The sequence below is a fragment of the Phalaenopsis equestris genome, unplaced genomic scaffold (assembly GCF_001263595.1).
Source record: "Phalaenopsis equestris unplaced genomic scaffold, ASM126359v1 Scaffold000372, whole genome shotgun sequence".
Classification (NCBI taxonomy): Eukaryota; Viridiplantae; Streptophyta; class Magnoliopsida; order Asparagales; family Orchidaceae; genus Phalaenopsis; species Phalaenopsis equestris.
In genome coordinates, this window is record NW_018164814.1 from 1,378,784 (window position 1) to 1,400,146 (window position 21,363).

The 21,363-nt window shown below is 34.3% G+C and overlaps 1 protein-coding gene across 1 annotated transcript in view; it reads left to right on the forward strand.

The window, feature by feature from the left end:
• The window catches only part of LOC110026427, a 71,427-nt gene extending 50,927 nt beyond the window's left edge, over positions 1-20,500 (forward strand). Inside the window, exons 9-18 of the mRNA XM_020727358.1 lie at positions 1,562-1,638; positions 4,125-4,191; positions 10,604-10,669; positions 11,842-11,949; positions 12,051-12,181; positions 16,921-16,987; positions 17,856-17,923; positions 17,994-18,087; positions 19,521-19,591; positions 19,926-20,500. Of these exons, the coding sequence (XP_020583017.1) occupies positions 1,562-1,638; positions 4,125-4,191; positions 10,604-10,669; positions 11,842-11,949; positions 12,051-12,181; positions 16,921-16,987; positions 17,856-17,923; positions 17,994-18,087; positions 19,521-19,591; positions 19,926-20,313 (1,137 nt within the window). The 3' untranslated portion in view covers positions 20,314-20,500. The remainder of the gene's footprint in view (positions 1-1,561; positions 1,639-4,124; positions 4,192-10,603; positions 10,670-11,841; positions 11,950-12,050; positions 12,182-16,920; positions 16,988-17,855; positions 17,924-17,993; positions 18,088-19,520; positions 19,592-19,925) is intronic.
• Positions 20,501-21,363: the final 863 nt, after the last annotated feature.

Below are 21,363 nucleotides of genomic sequence, written 5' to 3' on the forward strand. Positions count from 1 at the left end.
TGTAAATCCTCCTATCTTTTTAGGCTATTTGCACAGTCCGATATTGTGTAAACATAAGTACTAAATCCTAAATGATTTGCAGGATTGAAATATCAAATAATCATCATTTCAAAGACATAAAGCCGAACAATAGGATAGTTGGGACATCTCTGGGGTTTCTCCTGGATCTGTGATGTCCCCTACTTTTTTTCCCTTTGAATTCCTTAAATAATTGTTCCTATTTTGAGCCATTCCTATTTGATTTTCCCATGTCCAATCGTGAAAACCTAAACTTTGAAATCTTGAAAGCAAAACCACCTGATCTTAATCGAGAGTTATCTTAAGTGATTTCGATCATTTAAGATGTAATTAACTATAGGGGCTTGCCTCTATAGGGAACCAGGAACCTAGATAAAATAAACCCTATCTAATTTTTATGTTAGATAGGGGAACTTGTTGGTCTTTTTATTAAATATTTCGTAGATCAAAACGGATGTCACAAATTGTTTAGTCTAGATGATTAAATCTCTATTACAAGTAATATATTTATTCTTCGGGATAAGTGTATTACTTGTAGTATTGTATTAAATCATCTAAACTATTTGAAAATGTGAGACTCGTTTGGTCTCACTTATTTTAAAAATTAAAAAACGTTACTTCTTTAAAAAAGTTATATTTATATTTAAATTATTTTCAAAATCCCAAAATCATCACCTTTTCAAACTACGAAAGTGAAAGTTGAACAATAAAACGGCCGACACTTCTCTATCATGTTTTTTTTTCCTAACGTGGTTCTGTATCTGATTGTCATTGAAATAATGCTGTAAACTTCTAAATTGAGCTGTAGGGAATCTTGGCACTCGGCACATGGAATTCAGCTTCAACTGCGTAGGGTTACGAACTTAAAAAACATTTACTATCATTATCATGGGAAATACAGTGCCTACCTTACACATAGCCTTGCGATGACTTTTTGTTTGTCATTAAAAATTATAAATTGATTTGATTTGGCTATGTCTATTTTTTTTGGAGAAATTTTTTCAACAGATGACTTAATTTTTACTTAAATATTATAGTCTAATGCAGCATATTTGGATCAATATGAAAACTTTTTTTCTCTTAATCATTTCTCCTAACCAAGGTTCATGGTAAGAAACCAAGGGGAGGACCCTGTAAAATCCTAGTGTTCTTCTATTTCAACTCGTTTGCAACATATACCGATCTTTCCGTTCATTGTTAGTATATAACTGCCAATTTTCGTTCAGAGATTTGGCCTTCCACTGCTGCTCAAGGACTCCTTGGTAACTTTGCCTCTGTTACCCATAGGATTCAAATAGTTTTTGAGGAAAAAATTTAGGGAATGATTTTTTTAACCTTGGAAGAACTTAATCTTGGATCATGCACTTTTGTTTGTCAGCTTTGCAATATTCTTCTTCGATATAATGACCACCAGATAAAAAATTGTCTAATAATTTTTTTTTTTTGTCAAAATTTGCTTTGCTTTTTTTTTTATTATTAATAAATGATTTTGCTTTCTAGCGATAAAATTTCCTTCTTATAATTGTATCCCCTTAATTTGCAGGTCGATAAGCTCAAAGTTCTGGCTGAATCCTTGGCCAACTCTTCCTCAAAGGCAGAAAAGCGTATTTTAGATAACAAGTTATATATTAAATTTTTATTGCGTCATCTTTTTTACTTCTATAGCATATTTATTGAGCTTAGTTTTTAATAAATAATTGTTTGTACTTTTTTTAATAAATTATTCATTGTGAAAGTTAGTTCTTTTTTCCCCCATTTTCTATAAATTTTATTGCCCCTACTAAGTTTATATGTTATGCTTTGAATCTTTTCTTTCACTGAATTTTTTATTCTTTGACTTCTTAATTAATGACTTGATATTTCCAAGTCACATTATCTGCAGTGTTCTCTTTACATTTTCATGTATTAACTTCATGTGGAACCCAAAATAGCTAATATAAGGAAAAATGGAAATGGTAAGATATTGAAGTGGAGAGAGCCAATGTTTAGAAAACCGGACCGGACCGGCCAGTTCGACTGTGAACAGGTCATAGATCCAGTACCGGTTGGCATAAAATACCCCTCATATGGAACCACCCAGAACTGCATTGAACTGGCTATTCAACCCCAAAACCAACGAACCTGCTCTGATTCTAAGAAACCGTTTAGTTTGTATTACAAAGAAATTCAATTTACATACATATCACCCAATTTTATTTATTTGTTTATCTAACACAAACTCTATTCTTTTACATTTATACCATGCAAATTATCCATATCACATAAAACATATCATTATTTTAATTTAAAAAAAATAAAATACATGTTTCATGCATAGTTAAAATGATATGTGCTAAAATTGAATTTAAGGTGTTAGATATTTAACTACATAGGAATTGAGTGGTATGTAACTCTTATTTATTGTCATTTTTAAATACATTTATGATTTATTAGGTCATCCGGTTGAACCTGCGGTGATTGATTTAGCTTAATGATCAAGGTCATCAATTTCTTTACCCATTTCCCTTTTTCAATCATAACTGTCATTGAGACCTGGCTTATGAAGTAGCTAAAGCTTACCTTGCAGAATTTATTCTGTTCTCTCTATTATGTGGCTGTTATAAAGGTGCTTCTTAACAACTTTATTATCATAGAGTTTTACTTTCTTCATCGTCCTTTGAAACAGTGGAAAATGAGGAAGATTAATTTTCTTTTTTGCCTGAGAAGATTCCCAATAGCTTCAGATTAAGACATCCAGTGAGAGAACTTAAAGAATGTGAAGGACTTCTTTTTTTTTTAGCAATATGGATTCACATTGAATTCGTAGTTATAGAATATATCCAGGGGTTTTCCAAATGCAGCTTTGTTTAACTATTATAGATAAAAAGAAGAAATAGTAGTTTAGATCTATCAGTTTACTTACTCTGTTAACTTACTTGAACTAGTGAATTGTATAATACTCGCTGATTTTGGTGCAAGTAAGGAAAGAGGGAGATGTATGAGGCTATAATGAGTGTTGAGATAGATGTATGGTAATATTAGGAATGATAAATTGATGATTATATTTGAGTGATGGTGGGATTAGTACTGCTAAAGAGGAGGAGGTTAAATATAATTAGGTGGAAGGCCTTTGGGAAGAGAAAGGTAACATGATTGGAAACTGTTAGGAATGATAAATTGATTATTATATTTGAGTGATGGTGGGATTAGTACTGCTAAAGAGGAGGAGGTTAAATATAATTAAGGTGGAAGGCTTTAGGGAGGGGAAAGGTAACATGATTGGAAACTGTGCAAAAATACCTGAACAAAATTGAAATGTAACACACATGTCGAATAAATAACAATAGTTGATGATGCTATGACAATGTCTGAGGATAGGTGGTGGGAGGTTTAAGTGAGAAAGCAAAGAATGCTATCTTATTTGGAAGTTTTTTGCCTCAAAAACAAGCACTAAGCACCAACAATTTAGGAAGTGTCGTTTGCTCCTGCTTTGGGAAAAAATTTTAGCAAGATGTTCAGAGTGTGGTATCCTTATTGAAGGTCAGTGCATATTGATATGAGTAGCTGCCTTTTCTTATGATGATTAGTATTATTATCACCGAATAAGAATTGCAATAATAAGATTTATTGCAAATGGTTTTGGAACTGGAATGATGTTGAGGTTATTTACTTACCTAGAATCTGGCATGGGCTATAAAGTTCTATTTTATTGAAGATGATAGATTACTATATATTTTCCTTTAGAAGAAATAACTTGAACCTGAAGCTAATCTTAATCATTTTTTTTACCTCTATCATCATGATCTTCATTAACCTTGTTTCTGTTATTTCAGGCAGATTTTAGGATATTTCTCCTTTATCATTCTTTAGTCCTATTTTTGGTGTTAATTTCACCATGTACAAATTATTTTTATATAATTTCTAGCCATATTACTTGGTATAATGCTTTTATATCCAGACTTGTTCATAACACTATCCGTTGGATTTTTTGTTGCAACTTGTGTCTCTATTGCATATTCTCAAATTGCATTTTAAACAAGCTCTAAAGATTATTTGCACTTATTATTTCTCATAGTATGCAAATTGTGCAGCTCTACTTAGTTCTAAAGATTATTCGAATCTTCTAGGTATCAAAAGGAAGAGGCGCTGAATTTTCGTGCGTCTAAAGCTAATGAAGTATGTGAAACTGAAAAGGTATACGTCTGATGGTATACTTTAGTTTCCTAGTTATTGTTGCATGTTTGCTTTTCATTTGAAGTTCTTAGTAAGTTTGTAGAATATGGCCCATTGTAGAATATGGCTCATTGTTGATTCTGCTAAACATAATCATGAACCTTTTATTGATTATCTTCTTGGATCAAAATTTCTAGAAAACCTGCAATACCTTGCCTGTCATGTGTTGGGAAAACGGAAGAGTTTCTTAAGACAGGAATGAGGGGATAAGATGAAAATTATATAAAAGCATGCAATAGCAAAAGTTGGCAAATGCAAAGCAAGTATCAGTTGACATAGTTTTATTACTGAAAGAAGTACTTTAGAAACTAAGAGAAATAAACTAGGAATCCTTATCAAAGTAGATCATGTCCCAAGCTCAATATGTTATAGTTTCATGTCTTCTAGAATGAGCTGGTTTTAGGATTCTCCCTATTAAAGTCAGTAATAGCAAGCTTGATACTTTTGCAGACTTCCTGAAGCAGGCATCCGGTCTAGTCATGTTAGGATTTTTATTTGCAAAGGAGTTTACATTATTGGATTATATTTGAAGTTTCTACCATTCCTTCCATCCAAATATTCTCATAGTAGCAAGCACGTAACTATTTAAAGATGTTGAAAAGTATGATGGTTTTTATAACTATTTTTGTTGAGCTGCAATATGTTTAATCGGCATTGTCTGAGCGGTCCTGGAATATAATCCCATAGAAGGTTTGGTAAAAGTGAAGGCTGAGAAATGATTTTCCATGCTTTCATTCATGAATTTACAGAAGGCATCAACAATGCTTCAATTCCATCCTTGTTTTCCCTAGTTGTCTGAGGTGGGAATTCTGCTATAGAAAAAAAATCCGTTACGGAATATTTTTGTTTTAGAATCTAATCGATCAAGGGTTTAAAATGAAATTTCAGATTTTTATACAGGCCTCAGTGCCGTGCACAATTTGTAGAACTGTAGAAAAATCCAATAGAGAATAAAACTTCATTTTCAGAAATCTGACTCTTTATATCGGGATTAGCAGTAAATTTGAAGCAACTGTTGGTAGAAGATGTTCACATTATGCAGTATCAATAGCATTAATGGCTGTTTTGTTGCATTCAATAAGAATGCATGCATTTTAAAAATCCATCACCATACAAAAGCAAAGTAAAATTTGTGAAACTTTTTTCTTGTTTGGTTTGATGTTAAGTTTGGAGTCTAATTCTTATAAAGAAAGGGAAGATTTCCCACTTATGTACATTACAAGATTCTATGAAGATGAAATTAAATGTGAATATTAAGTAAAAGTAGTAGAAGCATGACATTTTAATCTTTTTGACAGGATTTTGTTGAGCTATCAAGATAACCCTTTCCATTAGGGTTGTTAACAATTTGATTTTGAGTAACTCAAGATCGACTTGAAGCCATTCAAATTAATTCTGAGCCGGGCGAGGTTTATCTTAAGTTGGCTCGTTTCAATCTCAATTTGAGCCAAATGCTGCTCATTAACCTCTATTTGAGTTCATTCATGCTAAAACTTTTTTTTATCCTGATTAACATTTAGGGGATGTTTGCAACCTCTGGCATTTAAGTAGGATTTTGTAAATCCTATATATTTGAAATTAGTAAATCATGGGTTGGTTAAATCCCAAAAATTTATTGGCATGATGTATTTTATTTTTTTTAAATATTGTGAAATTGTTTGATTACTTATTTTAGGATTTAAATTTTGTAGTTTAATTAATTTATTTTTTTATATTTATTAATCATAATAATTATTAATTAACAGTTTATTAAGTTAATTAAGATTTAATTATATTTTTTAGACTAAACAGTCTTTAATTAGTAATTTATTATTCATTGATTTATATAATTTACTATAATTGATATAACATAATATTTTACTTAAGCATTAATTAAGAATTCATAAATCTAATTAAACATAAAAAGTGGATTAAATTATTCACAACAATAATTTAACTAACTTAAAGTTATTTGATTAATTTAAATCATAAATGTTATAAATTACCAACCTTAATATCATTCAATTAATTTAGAAAATAGATGCTGACATTTGGGTTTAATGGGAGTTCTTGAAACCTTTGATTTTGCAAGCATGTTTTGAAGGGCAACATGGGCTATTCTAGTTGCAATCCCACTATAGAAGTGATACTAGAATTAACCCCAAATGTATAACGGAAAGGCAACTTTATTACTGAAATCAAATAGAGATTACAACCAAAGACACTCGAAATAAGAAAATAGCAAAAGACACGACACAAACTCAAGTAGAGATTAGGTCGAGGTTGGTGGTGCTGCAGTTTTAAGAGAAATAACAAGTATGGAGGCCTGGATAGTGGGAAGGCAACAATGGAAGGCAGTGATTGTTTGTCGGATCGTTGGATGGTGGGCAGCAGCGGGGATGGTAAGTGGCTGCAACAGGGAGGTGATGGCAGGGTGTTGTCGAGATGGCTCATGGAAGCAAGGAAGGCGGTTAGAAAAGGGTGGCAACAAGGTGGGAGGTGCCTGGAACGTATGGCAGCAAGATTGAAGGTTATTGAGTGGAAGGCAGTTGCAGAAACACAGTAAAGGGGTTGTTTTCCGGGCGGTTGCAGTAAACACAGTGACAACGGCAGGGGAGGGAAGGTTGTGGGAAATAGGGAACAAGAGATACACAATACCTCATGATGAGTTACAACAGGAGCACCTTGTCGCCTCTGGATAGTCCTAGAAGGGAGAAATCGAGGCGTTGACAACTATCTTGACTGAAAATGAAGCAAAACTTACTTTCAAACCCTAATATAATACTGATATAAGGATGGTCTAAAAAAGAATGAATGATAACTGGAAAGAAAGCATAAAAAAGTAGAACATGACTATTTTGGCTCATCTCCCATTACTGTAGCGGGCATTCTCCCGATTTAAGAAGTGCTGCAAAGAGAGAGATAGAGAGATAGAGAGAGAGTATAGTGATTTAAGTTGTAAAGGGTATTTCAAAACTAAGGGTTAGTTTCTTGGCACTTCTGGACTTAGCATAGTGATTCTAAAGGATAATGATACCGAAGTTAACCCATAAAAGAGAAAGCGAATAGGGTTACAAGCAAAGATACTTGAAACTAGGAAATATCAAAGACAACACGACTCATTTAGGGATTAGATCGAGAGAGGTGATGTTGCATTTTACGGAGGAAAAACTCGCATGGAAGTGGGGGAATGATCTTAAGGCAGCAAGGGACGACTGTGGTTGGTTGTCGGAAGCCAAGAAAGTGGGCGACCGAAGGGTAGGGTGAGGTGGCTGTAGTAGGGAAGTGGTGGCAGAGCGTTCGAAGAATCGGGGTGGCTCACGACTGCAAGAAGAGGAGCTGTGATGTTGCGACAGCATTGCCGGATGGTTGGGCAGCGATATGGCAGTAAGGGAAGGGCTTGCAGGGCTGCGTGAGTGATGTCGGATGGTGCGCGACGGGTAAAACAATAAAAGGAAGGACTGGTGGGCTGCGACAGTGAATGTGGAGCTATTGGACAGTGAAAGCAGCGAAGCAGGTGATTGGCACAATGAGGGCAACGAAGGGGAAGGATTTTGGACTGCGGGACAACAAAGGGGAGGGATGTCCAGGGGCTGCTGTAGAGAGGGCGATATTTGGAAATGTTATAAAGGATTTGGGTAAGGATAAATATCCCCGCAGGATCGAGCAATAGCCAGAGCACCACTTGAACCTTTGAAGACCGTCACTAGCTCGAACAAGTTACAGTTAGAGCACATTTTTGCCTTCGAAACAACCCTAGAAGTGGAATACCGGCAATCGATGACTATCATGAACAGAAGCATACCCTAAAAACTGACTTTTAAACTGTAATACAACACATATATAGGAAAATACTAAAAATGAATGAAAAATAATAAGAAAGAAAGCATAAGGAAAATAAAACTATTTTGATGGCTCGTCTCTCATCTTCTGCGATTTTGAATCCCTCGATATTGTAACAACTACAGTATCGCGGGAATACATTGCAAGAAAGCTACCGCATCAGATAACATTGGGAATTTGAGCTATAAGAGCTTTGTAATATAATGTTTTCATGAAGAGATATGTTTAGAAGAACAACATAGAAAATTCTCCACACAGGGGTTTGGATTTGTAAGGGGGTGTATTAAATCAATATATTGATTTTTTTTTTGGTTATAGTATATGCTCAAGAAGCAATGAGGGGCGAGAGGCAGGTGTGGCAATCAATGGCTAGAACATGAAAGAATCATCATAACGCTTTATATTTTCTGCAGAGATCTTCATTAGAGACATGCTAAAAGCTATTAAATTAAAACTAGAAATTCTAAAATAATCAAAGAACTGAAAACATCACCAATAAATAAATCAAACTCAAAATGTGGATTTGCACCAGTTTGCATATCCAACAAATCCATGAGAACTAAGGCTTTTTTTAGGTGTTCTTTGATTTGCTGAAAATGAAATGAATGTAAAAAGTTTGTTGTCTACTATAATTACAATGTATTTGAAATACTTTCGAGTTATTTGGTTCCTGTAAAATAGACATTGGAATTTATTATTATTTTTTGTTTGGTTTGAAGTAGATTTAAAATAATGTATTTAATAAATTTTTTTGACTGGCGGTGGCGGAAACTGACAGTTAAGGTGGTTGTGGGCGACCAACGGCTGTTAGGCGGCGGCGGTTTGCTGCGAGGGAGGGCCGACGGCTAAGGCAGGCTAGATGCGGCGCATAGAACGGGTAGTGAGCCTCAAGTTGTGGCGGCGGCGTGCGATGAGCGATGGGCTGCTAGCGGTGGCAAGAGGTGGAGGGCAATGATGGCGGCGGACAGCAAGCAACGGACGGCTTGTGGTGGTGGATGGCCAACAGTGGCGGACGACTGGCGACGGGCGGCGGGCTACAGAAAACTGGTGATGGGGGGCAGTACAGGCGGGTTCTAAATTCAGCTAAAATGAACAACGATGTAAACTTCAAATTCATTCTTAATTTACTTTGTATTTGTAATTCTTCTTATTAAGCATATAATTTTCTCAAACCCCTATAAAAGAATTACAGTACACCACAAATTTACTCAACCAAATAACCTCTTAATGTTTTATTGATTGTCTTATGAGCTATTGGTTAAACTAAATAAAGCTTACATGTCTAGCATATTCATGAGGATGACTAAGGAATCATTTTTAATATTTTGTTGCTATGCTGTGCTATTGGTTGAACTAAAGCCACCTTTTGTCACACATAGATGGATGCGCAGCTTTGCAGTTGTGTTTTCTATGTTCATTATGCCATGCTGATGTGTATGAAGTATAACATATTCAATAGTGCATTTTTTTCAATAATTTTTCTCTCTGTGAAGATGAGTAAATTTGCTAATATGAAACAACGATCAAAAGAAAGCAATGCCAAAACGTGAACGAAGGAGAAATATTACAAAACTTAAATGGTGCTAGAGATAAGCTTTAATGGTTTAATCGCTAGTTGAAATGTGGAATTTCCTTCATAATTTTCTTATTCTGAATGCCATTTCGATTTAGATCTGTTGATCCAGATGTGGGCAGGATGATTTTAAACCATAGGACGTTCTTTTTCTTGTTGGCAATGCATCTAGATTTTCTTTCAATCCAAATAATGGAAATGAAAAGAAAAAAGTAAACATCCCGGAGTTCTTGGAAGTTGTCCTTGGCGAGTTAATCCTCCAAGTGAAAAAGGAAATAAATTATTAACTAGAAATCTAATACCAAAAATATCATACATCCTCCAAATATTGTAGCAATGAAGAAGATATGAAAATATTCTTTCAAATTATCATTGCAAATATCACAACTAGTTTATTGTTTGATGCCTTTGTTAAACAGAGAATTTGTTAGGAATTTTTTTCATATATATAATCCTACAAAATACTATAGGCTTAGAGTAAACAATAGATTTTCAAATTCAAGGTTCATAGTAATATTGAGCATCATCCTCCGTCAAGAATGAATTGAAATATATGATTAAATAACAACCATTAGTTGACATATGCCAAATAAGGATATTGTGGTTATAGTCACAAGGGATGTGATTGACTGAAGAGTAAAGAAGGTTATTGTGGTTATAGCAACGTTAAAATTTTGATTTTAGTATTTTAAAAAGTAGAAGAGCTGAAAATATTATTTAACTAGGTCAAGACAATAATAAATACCACTGTTGAGAAACTTATATTAAGACCTAAAGGTTTATTTTTTATTTACCTGTTTATCGAAATAGTATGGTTTCCACATTTATTTTCTAATCTCCTTGACCTTATTTGCCGATTTATATCTGAAAAAAAGACGTTTCATTATGTTTTAGGAAAATTTGTTGTTTGCTTTGAGAATTGAGAAGTTGTCTGAGAAATGAATAGTTGCTGATGTGATTTTCTTCTACTTGTTACAGGAATTGATTGCTGAAATTGCTGTATTGGAAAAGCAAAGAGATCAACTGGAGGCTGAACTGAAGAAGGTGCTCACTATCCTTCTAATCAAGTCCCAACCCACTAAAAGAAAAAAAATGCTAAAGAAACGCAGGATGAAGAAAAGTAAGTGGGAGTGGGTGGAGGAGGGATAGGGAGGGGTAGGGGAATCAGTAAATCCATCCTACCTGCATAAGTGGAGAGAGGCAAGATGCTTCCTCCATTACCATTTGTTTCTCCTAGTATTTTTTTCAGTCATGGGTTCAATTATAGGGGAGTTTTGAACGCCTAGCCCTTAAAAGCTGTTGTACCTCCCTTGAAGAGTTTGGGCTGATACCGCCGGGCCTATGTACTTAATCTTATGGAGTTATGACTTAAATTATTTGTTTCTTTTTGAAAAATGTTAGATTAGATTTGATTTTATGCTGCACTAGGATTGAAAACTTCATCACAATATGATTAAAGTAGACTATTCTGCATTCGACTATTCTGCATTCAACCATGAAAATACTATCCAAGTTTGTTATTTAAATTGTGAATCACGTCTACAGTACGCTAAATTGTTTTTGATTTCTTGCACCTTTTTCTTTGGTTAGTTGCTTAAGAAGTTTATTTCTAGTATATGTGTTTCATTTGCTGTGTATATATACGTGTAATGCAAAAGCCCAAAAAGTATGCATCTTGCTTTGTGTTGCTCTGTTTTTCTTATATTCTACCGTTACCCGAAAGTCACTTTCTCTGTGTTGCTCTTGTTCTATCTTCCGGTCTCTCATTAACACTTATGTCTAGATTGTTACAATCTTATAAAAGTGAGATTTAAGTTGGGCTTTGCATGTAATTTTAACGTTGGCTGATTGTTGCAATACTGTGGCAAAATTATTTATTTAAAGCATTTATTCTTATCCTAGAAAGTAATCAGTTCACGCTTTTGTTTCCTACTCATTGCTTCCAGTTTTCATGTTAATTTTTTTTTTCTCTTTAAAGTTTTTTGGAATTTAGTTTTTAGTTAGAACTGTGGCAAGAAAAACTTAATTACACAAATTTACATTCCCAGTTTGGAGTTGATATTGATAAAACCTTGAGTTGTAATGCTGTTTTAATTAGAAAAGTGTTTACTGAAAGTTTTAGAAATGGGTTGAAATCTTATTTCTTTTTATGACTCTTACTTTGTCTTGCTTTTAGTATCTTCAAACAGTTTCCTAATCTGTTTTGTGGAAATCAGGTCATGATCTCCTTAAACGCTGCTAACTCACGACTTAATAAGACCAGAGAGGAAAGAGACCAGTTTGATGAAGCAAGCGATAAAATTGTTTTGCACTTGAAAGCAAAGGTTAGACATACTTTTAATCATGTTTTTTTTGTCTTTGTACAAGCAACGTTTAAAATTTGCACTCTAGACCCTTTGAAAGTTCTAAGATTTTGAAACTTCAGGAAGATGAACTGTCAAAATCTGTTGTGGCATGTAAAGTGGAAGCTGATATTGTCCATACATGGATCAATTTCTTGGAGGATACTTGGATTCTTCAGTCATCATACACTGAAATGAAAGAGAAGCAAACCAAGTACGTCTATTCTACCGCATGGCACCATCACTGCCAGCTAGTTACCTTCATCTTTTTTATGCTTGTATTGAGTCGGTCGGGTGGCTTTCATTTGCCTGGTTTCCTTTGTAAGCTAAGTAGTAGATAGGATAACTTGTGATAGATTCCTGTATAATTGTAAGTCTCAATTAATCTTGATCATCCAAACAATGGCACTAATAGTCAAGTTTCTTTGATCTTTGTGTAAATAGAGCTCAATAAAACAATGATCCATTCCTCTATATCATTTCTATTAGATCACATCAAGATATGTCATGGCCCTTCAATTAGATCCTTAGTATCAAACACCAAACTTAAGACATCAACCAAGATCTATTGGTTGAGCTCCTATCAAACTGAACTCCAATCTAAAAGTCATCTAAGTACCTAATTACAATCTCAGATGACACGCATCTCAAAATGAAGCACATTATTTAAGATCCATTGCTCTAAAGGATATAATGCTTCTACACCAATCTAAGAGATAATGCATCTTTTTTTTTTTCAATCTTTCGATCATTTGGAAGACAAAAATAACCTTCAGCCAAAGGTATTTTTGATCATGAAGGCGAGACCTCCTCTCTATTCAATGTTCTTATTTGTCAAGGTACACTATGATACTATTATTTTAATCTCTTTGTAAAAACTCGACTGTACCTTTATTTTCTAAGCTATCAATCTCATTTAATGACTCAAGCGTCGAAGTATCTCTTTAGGAACAGTTCTCGATAAACTCATCTTTTCTTTGGCTATGTTTGTGTGGGAAGTTGAGTGATTATTTTGAATAACAGACCCTGAGGGTCTCTACTGACTTTAAACTGTTTTCAGCTCGTTATAGTTTTACATCACTTGTGAGAACTCATCCCATTTGATGTAGAATGGATCTCTCGTGAGAGTGAGGATTAGCGTGGATCTCGCTCATTAGCAATTTTTGCACGATTTTTTCCTTTCTTTTTCTTTTTTGTTATTTTTTTCCTATTTAGTTATGTATAATTAGGGTCTTGCTATGAGGGACCTATTTATATGTTAATGCTTTGAGGATATTTTACTTTGTTTATGTACTTTGAAAATGTTTTCTTTTATTTCCTACTTTAAGAGTATTGTACTTTTTTTCTTTTGCAAGTGGTGTGTTTGTATATTTCTCAAGAATAATTGGTTGATTTCCCTCGCTATTCCCACCTCATTTCATCGCTTGTCCATTTTTTTAACTGGACAACCATTGAAAACGGTGTTGAATGTTGTTTATAGCAGCAAACTGCCATTATTCTCCTTCCATTTCACAAGTTGTCAAGTTTCAGCCTCATTCGTCCTCCCACTCCAGTTACCCGCCTTTTAGTTTTCCCTTATACTCTCCAGGAGCCTTAGAACAGTTTCATCTAGTATTAGAACCCGACAGTTCCTCATTTTTTAGGGATTTATCCTTTCTGCCACAATCCTCAAAAAATAAAATAAATAAATAAATAAACCCTAACCTAATATCTCTTCAAAAAAAGAAAATCCTCACCATACCCACACCATTCTTACCCCAAGTCTAAATTTTCAAAATCCAACATTTCTACCTTTACCAAAAATTCATCCTGAAACTTACCACCATAACCTACACCATCAATCAACCTTTGATTGTAATCCTACATCCACCGAAACTTGATCGGGAGAAAAAGATGTCGCCAAGGTGAAACTCTCAATGAAGTGTTCAGGAGATCACTATGGAGGATATGCAGCAAAAGATCCTTCAATTGTAACAAAGGCTTATTGCCATTGAGAGAAGACAACTTGGTGAGATCTCCCATAACCACGACGGTGACTCGCCAAATCAAAGGGAGAAAGTGAATCATTTCCATTTGAAAGTTTTTAGTGATGAAGAAGCAATACCCCAACGATTTGATTTGAAATATTAGAGAAGCTAGGATCTTAGAGTAGCTTTTACCAAATTTTTACCGTCTTATGAATCTGGATGAATTTATCGAGTATCTCCAAACAGTGGAATGTATATTTGAGTACAAAGACTTTCCATCTGATAAGAGAGTTAAATTTGCAGTTATCAAGCTTGGGAAGAACAATTTTTTGTGGTGGGACTATTTGAAGTGTATTCGACAATGCAATGGGAATATTAAGATCACCGTTTGGTCTAAAAGATGAAAAGAGGGTTGTATTGCAAATTCTTTCTCCTGCATTACTAACAGAATATGTTTATAAAATCCACTTGCGTTAGAGAGTTTTTTCTGTGGAGGGATGCACATTTGAATTTAGTCAACTCATGTTGAAATGTGAGTTCGTGGAATTAGAGGAGCACAAAGTAGTGGGGTAGCTTAGGGGGCTAAGGTCATTTATTAGTAATGTGGTGGAGTTGCATCCGTATTGGTCTCTGCTCGATGTACATATAAAGGCAGAGAAATAGTAATGTCACCAGGTGATCGCCACACCTTATAGATAGTGTTTGATTCCAGTATCAGGTTGCAAGAGTACACCATTGGAACAACCAAGCTAACCTCGCCCGAGAAGATACTAATACAGAGTGGAGAAAATGTGGAACCCACCGGCACTCACAAATCCATCACAACCAAATAGTGTTTCTTCTGTCATGGTTTTGGACGCATTGCATCTAGTTGCCCAAATAGGAAGGTGATCTCATTTTTTGAATAGGGAGTAGTTGAAGAAATTGACAGCGATATAAGAGAGAATGGAGACTTTAGAGACGAATATTAGTTATCAGCCGATAAGGGAGAGATGCTAATGATTCAAGCTAAAGCCTGTGAGAGGCTTCAACATGACTAACATTGATTGTTCTATAAGGTAGGCAGTTCAAGGAGTCCATACTAGAAAATGTGCAACTCTTGTTGAAGGAGTTATGATATCCTGACCGACAGTTTACCTCTTTGGTGGTTGCCACTGAGAGTAGTTCATTATGCCATAAATTTTATGCTAGAGTTGGTTCTACATATAGACTTATTTATTGGGTACACCATGCTAGTACAAGAAATGGAAGGAGTAGGTGATATATTTAATGGCTCAAGTCTTGGTCAATGAGAATGCCCATCCGTGTCCAATTCTAGTTGTGGTTGTACCAAAAGAAGGATGTCTATTTATTCTATCGAGAAAGTTTTAGGAATGAAGTATGTTTTTAAGAGTTGCATGAAATAGATATGAGCATAAATTTTGCGGTTGGATTCTCAAACAGAACAAAGGAATGACTTTATTATAATGGTGGTAGATCAGGTCAAAAAACTTCCTGGGATGAAGTTGAAGCTCCTGCTTTCCGAGGAGAGTGATGAAGAGCGGATCTCCCATGGTTTTGCCATTTTACAGTCTGTGGGACTTCTGCAATCTCGAGAGTGAGGATCAGCAGGGATGCCACTCGTTAGCGATTCTGCATGATTTCTTTTCCCTTTTTTTTCTTTTTCTTTTTTTTTTCTGATTTTTTTCTATTTCATTATTTAGAATCAGAGTTCTTGCTATTAGGGACCTACTTTTATGTGGGTCTGTACTGTTTTGAGGATTTTTTATTTTGTTGATATATTTTGGAGATATTTTCATTGTTTTTTAGCTTTAGGAGTGTTGTATCATTTTTCTTTTGCAGGTGGTGTGTTTTGACCTTGCTTAGGAACAGGTGGTGTATCACCCTCTCCGTTTCGCTGCTTTTCTGTTATTTTCAACTGGACAGACGTTGATGTTGCTGATACCTATTGTTTATAGCATAAAACTGCTCTCTCTCCACTTCTATTTGTTGCCCCCGCCGGCATGCCGTTCGCGCTGAATTTCAGCCACCATTCCTCTTCTCACTCTCGTTAGCCATCTTACAGCTTCCCTATTGCCTTTTTGATGTTCCCTCACGCCTTCTAGAAGCCCTAGAATAGTATTTCCACACTGCTGATTGGCAGGATACAAAACAGTCATTTAGTATCTTTCTACAAGGAGCTACCACCCTTTGCCATGATTTATAGAAGGTTGGCTCTTTTTTTCTTCATGGAATTGAAACCTTCTTTGTATTTCATTGTTTTGGACATCAGAGAACTCTTAAACTCTCTCTCAAGCATTCGGGCGCAACTAGAGGTCACGCCACTTATAGGGCATCCTAGCAGGGCCCTCCATGCCAATCTTACCGATTTCAATTTCTGGCTGTAGATTTCAAAGCTTGAAGGCCTTATATTCTGTCCAAAGGCTGATGGCGTGTCAATTTTAATTAAGTTTTACTTGACTTGAACTGAAAACTATGTGGATTCAAATCAACTTACAATAACTGAGGAGCAACTTTGAATACTTGCATCATAATAGGTATTAATATGTTAAAAAAAAAAAAATTCTACTTAAGGTCGATAGGCATCCACCAAACTCGCTCGTTCTTTATAGAATACATTGGTTATCAAATATTATTCCCCCTTATGAAAGGCCTGTAATAATTTTCTTTTTAAGAATGCATCTTGTCAAAGTTATGGAAAGCACAAGTAGGACGGGATACCATACTGATACTCCCCATCCCTTGTAAATCAAGTACTTATTTTACATTTACACATCAATCTAGGAAAAAAAATTTACTTTGGTTCCTCTAAGACAGGATATAACAATGATAATCTTTTAGATAATTACATACTCGGATGTTTATTATTATTTTGTAACTACAATTGTTGGTTGAATGCTACAGTGCAACTCTCGCTGAAAAGTTCTGCTCTTTTTTTTTTCTAATACTAACCTGAAACTTTTTTTGCTTGTCCCCTCTAATGTAGTGACGAGTTGGACAAGTGGGGCAGCTATTTGTCGGAGTTGATCAAATTCCGGCTTTCAGCATTGAAGGTGAATTTCATTTGCTTTAATTACATTTCATTAATTCATCGTGCGTGTGCGGGTAGGCGCGGGCGATGCCGTGGGTGAGTACAGCCGCGGGTCAGGGTGTGGGCAGGCATGCGTGCGTGGGTGTGTCTGTGGGTCGGTGGGCGCGGTCCACCAAGGAGACAGCCAAGAAGTATCCTGGAGATATTCTTTAAGTGGATATCTTAGTCCAAGAGTGTAAGAAGTTTTGAATTTGTTTAGAAAAATTAAAAAATGAGACATTCTAAATGTACCGGAGATGGTATTCTGTAGTGTGAGTTTTCAAGAGCTTAACGTGATGATATGACTTTCTATAAGTGTGAAGTGTTTCGTAGATTAATTTTGATGTGCAAAAAGTGTTGAAGATAAGTCTACTAAGCATTCAAGAGTTCTAGAAGTTGTCAAATTAAAAAATAAAATGAGGCATTTACACACATACCACTAATTCTTGTATATTTACATGTCTATTACCTAAATTTTACTTTTTAAATTTACATCAACCAAATCTTTCACATCATATAAAAAATACCATTATTTTAACTTTTAAAAAGTGAGATGCACCTTGTCATGCATAGGTAAGGTGACATATATGTAAAAATTGAATTATTGGTGTTGGGTATGGAAATACATAGAAATTGAGTGGTATATATGTAAATTTTCCCAAAACAATGTATAAAATGTATTTCAAATGGAGTGCCCGACATGAGGTCCTGGAGTATGAGTAACCAGGAGTTCAATTTGACAATATCACCTTTTAAATGTGTGTTGGTGTTTGGTAGATTAATTGTGATTTTAGGGAACCATAAATTTTAGAAGGAATTTCCTCCTCATTTTACTCTAATGGTCATTGTAGGATGAACTTCTGCCTTCTGTAAATAAACTAGGGACGTTTATTGACAACTTGAAGAGATTCAATGAAAGGTATTAAGTTTTATTAGAGCTTGGTAGATCTCTCTTTGTGGCAAAAGCACCTCAATTTTATGTTTTACAGGTCAGAAATGATTACTGATGCTAATCATGAAATTTTAAAAGAGACAAACCCAAAGAAATTTCTTGAGGAGGAATATTTGGAAGCCGAGAGGAAGGTAATTATATATTGAATTTGTCATTTTTTATAGATTATAATTGATCATGAAATGGACTTGCATGATTTCATTGTTTTATTTATTCTCTCATTATGTAGGTTATTCTCTCATCTTTTACATCATTTATCTAAAGATTTTTAATCTTCATTCTGAACACAATTTATTGTAATCTCTTATCACTGTTTAGATCTCATGAGTTAGATTTTCTTTATGTTAAGAGTAGCTAGGCGCAATAGCAACTCTTCCACGACTATTTATTATTTTAAATCACTAACAAAATTATTGAATCAAATCGTACCATTTCTCCACTTGATTCAACAGTTTTGGATATTTGTTGTGATTCATTTCTAAACTTAACTCTGCAAGCCCTTATTCTGTCCAAGCCTCAAATGCCTAAACATAGGATTGTGAATTTAGCTCGAAGATTGTTAATCACTCGAAAATTGATTCGAATTTTTAGCTCAGATCGAGGTCGGATCGAAATAAACGAGACGTGCTACGAGCCAAAATTTTGAATCAAATTTTTTTTAGCTGATTTCAAGCCAACCCCAGCACGACTCGAAATAACAGTCCTAATGTTAGGGCTGTGAATTTAGCAAATTTAGCTCAAAGATCGTTAATCACTTGAAAATTTATTCAAATTTTGGCTCGGATCGAGATCTGATTGAAATGAACGAGCCAAAATTTTGGATCCAAATTTTTTCAAGCCGATATTGAGCCGACCTCAGCTCGGCTCGAAATCGGATCGTTAGCAGCCCTACCTAAGCATCACACAACCATACAATGCCTGTATGACATCAAACATCAACATATTTATTGTGCACTAAGATGAAAATCCAATAATACCAGAAGTGCATCAACCACTAAAAATCTAAAATATATCTATTGTGTTAGGGGTTGACGAGTTTATAAATAAATATACTGATGATAAACTTTCACTTTCTAGTTTTTAATCTTAGGAATACAAGTTGGTCGTATGATTTCTTGAGTGCGGTATATGTGCAAATATTTGATTGTGAAGTTTTCTCCTTGGACTGATATCAAGCATAATGTTTGATGCTTTTATTTCTATTTCTTATTTCATTTGCATAATTTGAAACTTGCTTAGTAGTGATCTTGAAACTAAATTACAATTGCTTGCTAATTTTAGGTGGTTTTGATCTATACCTTTATCATTTTAGATTTTTTTTTTTTGAGTTTTATTTCTAGTAATTACATATTTATCTCTATAAACGCAAGCTGTTAAACTATTGGTTGCCCGTGTACTTTTGCTTCTCTAGTCATTGTGCATTAATCCCTATTTCGCATCATATTAATTTTATTGCGAAGTCCTTAATCTCAAACTATTTCCATCACTCTCCCTTCAAAGAGTTTATAGACGGATACTTTTTATAATTTTTTTTACTACTATTTATTGTTTTCTATCTCCCCAGATAGTTACTGCCTTCAGTGTGGTTGATCACATGAAAGAAATGTTTTATGCAGACCAAAGATACCAATCCAGGTATCTCATTTCATATGATCCACCATATTGATTATTCTTCACTTAATTCTCCTATTTTATATGGAAGATTTACATACAAACAAGTCAATTCCTATGTTTTTACGCATCTAACACCGCGGCATAAATTTGTACATTCATGGCAACCTTACCTATTCATAGAAAGATGTATTTCACTTTTTAAAAGTTAAAATGCTGGTATTTTGATTTTGTGATACGAAATATTTGGATGCTAAAAGTGTAAAATTCGGTGTTAGATATGTAAATACATAAGAAGTAGGTGCCCATCTTATATTCTAGAATTGTTTGGCTTATTTTTTTTAAATTTTATAATCAGGAGAGATGACCCTGAAATCAAGGAATTATTCAACAAAATTGAGAAAATTAAAGTAGATTTTAACTCTACTGAGAGGCCAATACTAGAAATTGAGGCTCTTGCAGAGCAGGCTGCACGCAAGGAGAAACAACATAATCCTTCTCTTGCTGCAGAGTTAATTCCCTCACCCAAGTCTGCAAATGAGTCTCCAAAATCTGCAAAGTTCGCCCCAGACAAGTCCGCAAAATTAAAATCTTCGGGCAGGGAACTGCAAAATGATCCAGGATCAGAGCTGGCTAAATTTGAGGAGGAATTTGGAAATGTTGGGATTGATTTCTCCAGTGAAGAAGTTGGGGGTTGGGAATTTGATGAACTTGAAGAGGAACTACGATCTGAAGCAAAGAAATAGTAAATTGTGTTCAGTTTTCAGCCATGAAATGAAGTCTGATAAGAAGCTTTATAATTGAAAAAAAAAACAGAGTATAAACTGTAGAAATATGTGAATATATATCTTCAATGCGTCATGTATTTAATGTACCGGTTCGGGATGATTTGTTTATTTGTTGTAAGATTTTCATTCAATTGAAATTGTTTTGATGGACATTTTTTATGCCAAAAATGATCAATTTTAGTCGTCGAAAAATGTTTTGAGTCACATTTTTTATGCCAAAAATGATCATTTTTATGATCCAAAACTTTCATATTTATCTATCTCATTCTTAAACTTTCATAACTACTTATATTATACGAAAAGTAGCACTCATTATCACTTTTTAACAATCAAATTCATCGTTTTTAAATAACATTGTAAATATAATATTTTAATTTTAAAATGGTTGGTAGAGAATATAGCATTTAGAGTAATACAAAACTAGCTTTGCGTCTCGATTTGCTGAATCCCTAAAAAAGCCACTAAACTTCAATTTTTAAGAAGATTTACATACTTTATCACTTAGTTTCTTATATATTTATATATCTGACACCTAAATCAAACACGCATGCACATATATAGAGTAAAATGTCAAAATAATCCCAGACTATTTATAGGGGCTGATTAGATCTTAGAATCTATAAAATGTAAAATTAACTCTCATCTATTTTAACGTTAAGCTCAAATAGTCTTCCATGAGCACTATTTTACCCTCAATTTAAAAAATTTATAAGTTATTTTGACACTTCTATAAATTGTGAACCAAAATGGCCCCATATAAATTTACCCATATATATATATATAATTTAAAAGTTCAAAATGTGATATTTTTTTATGTCATATGAATGATTTAAATGTTAAGAATATAAATACCATACTTTGAGTGTCAAGATATGTAAATACATAGAAAATAGATGGCATATATATATATATATGCATACAAAGATATTACAAAAAAACCTCTCACAGTATGAAAATATACACAAAAGAGAACCCAAAAAAGAGAACCAACTCACCGTTCTCTTTCCC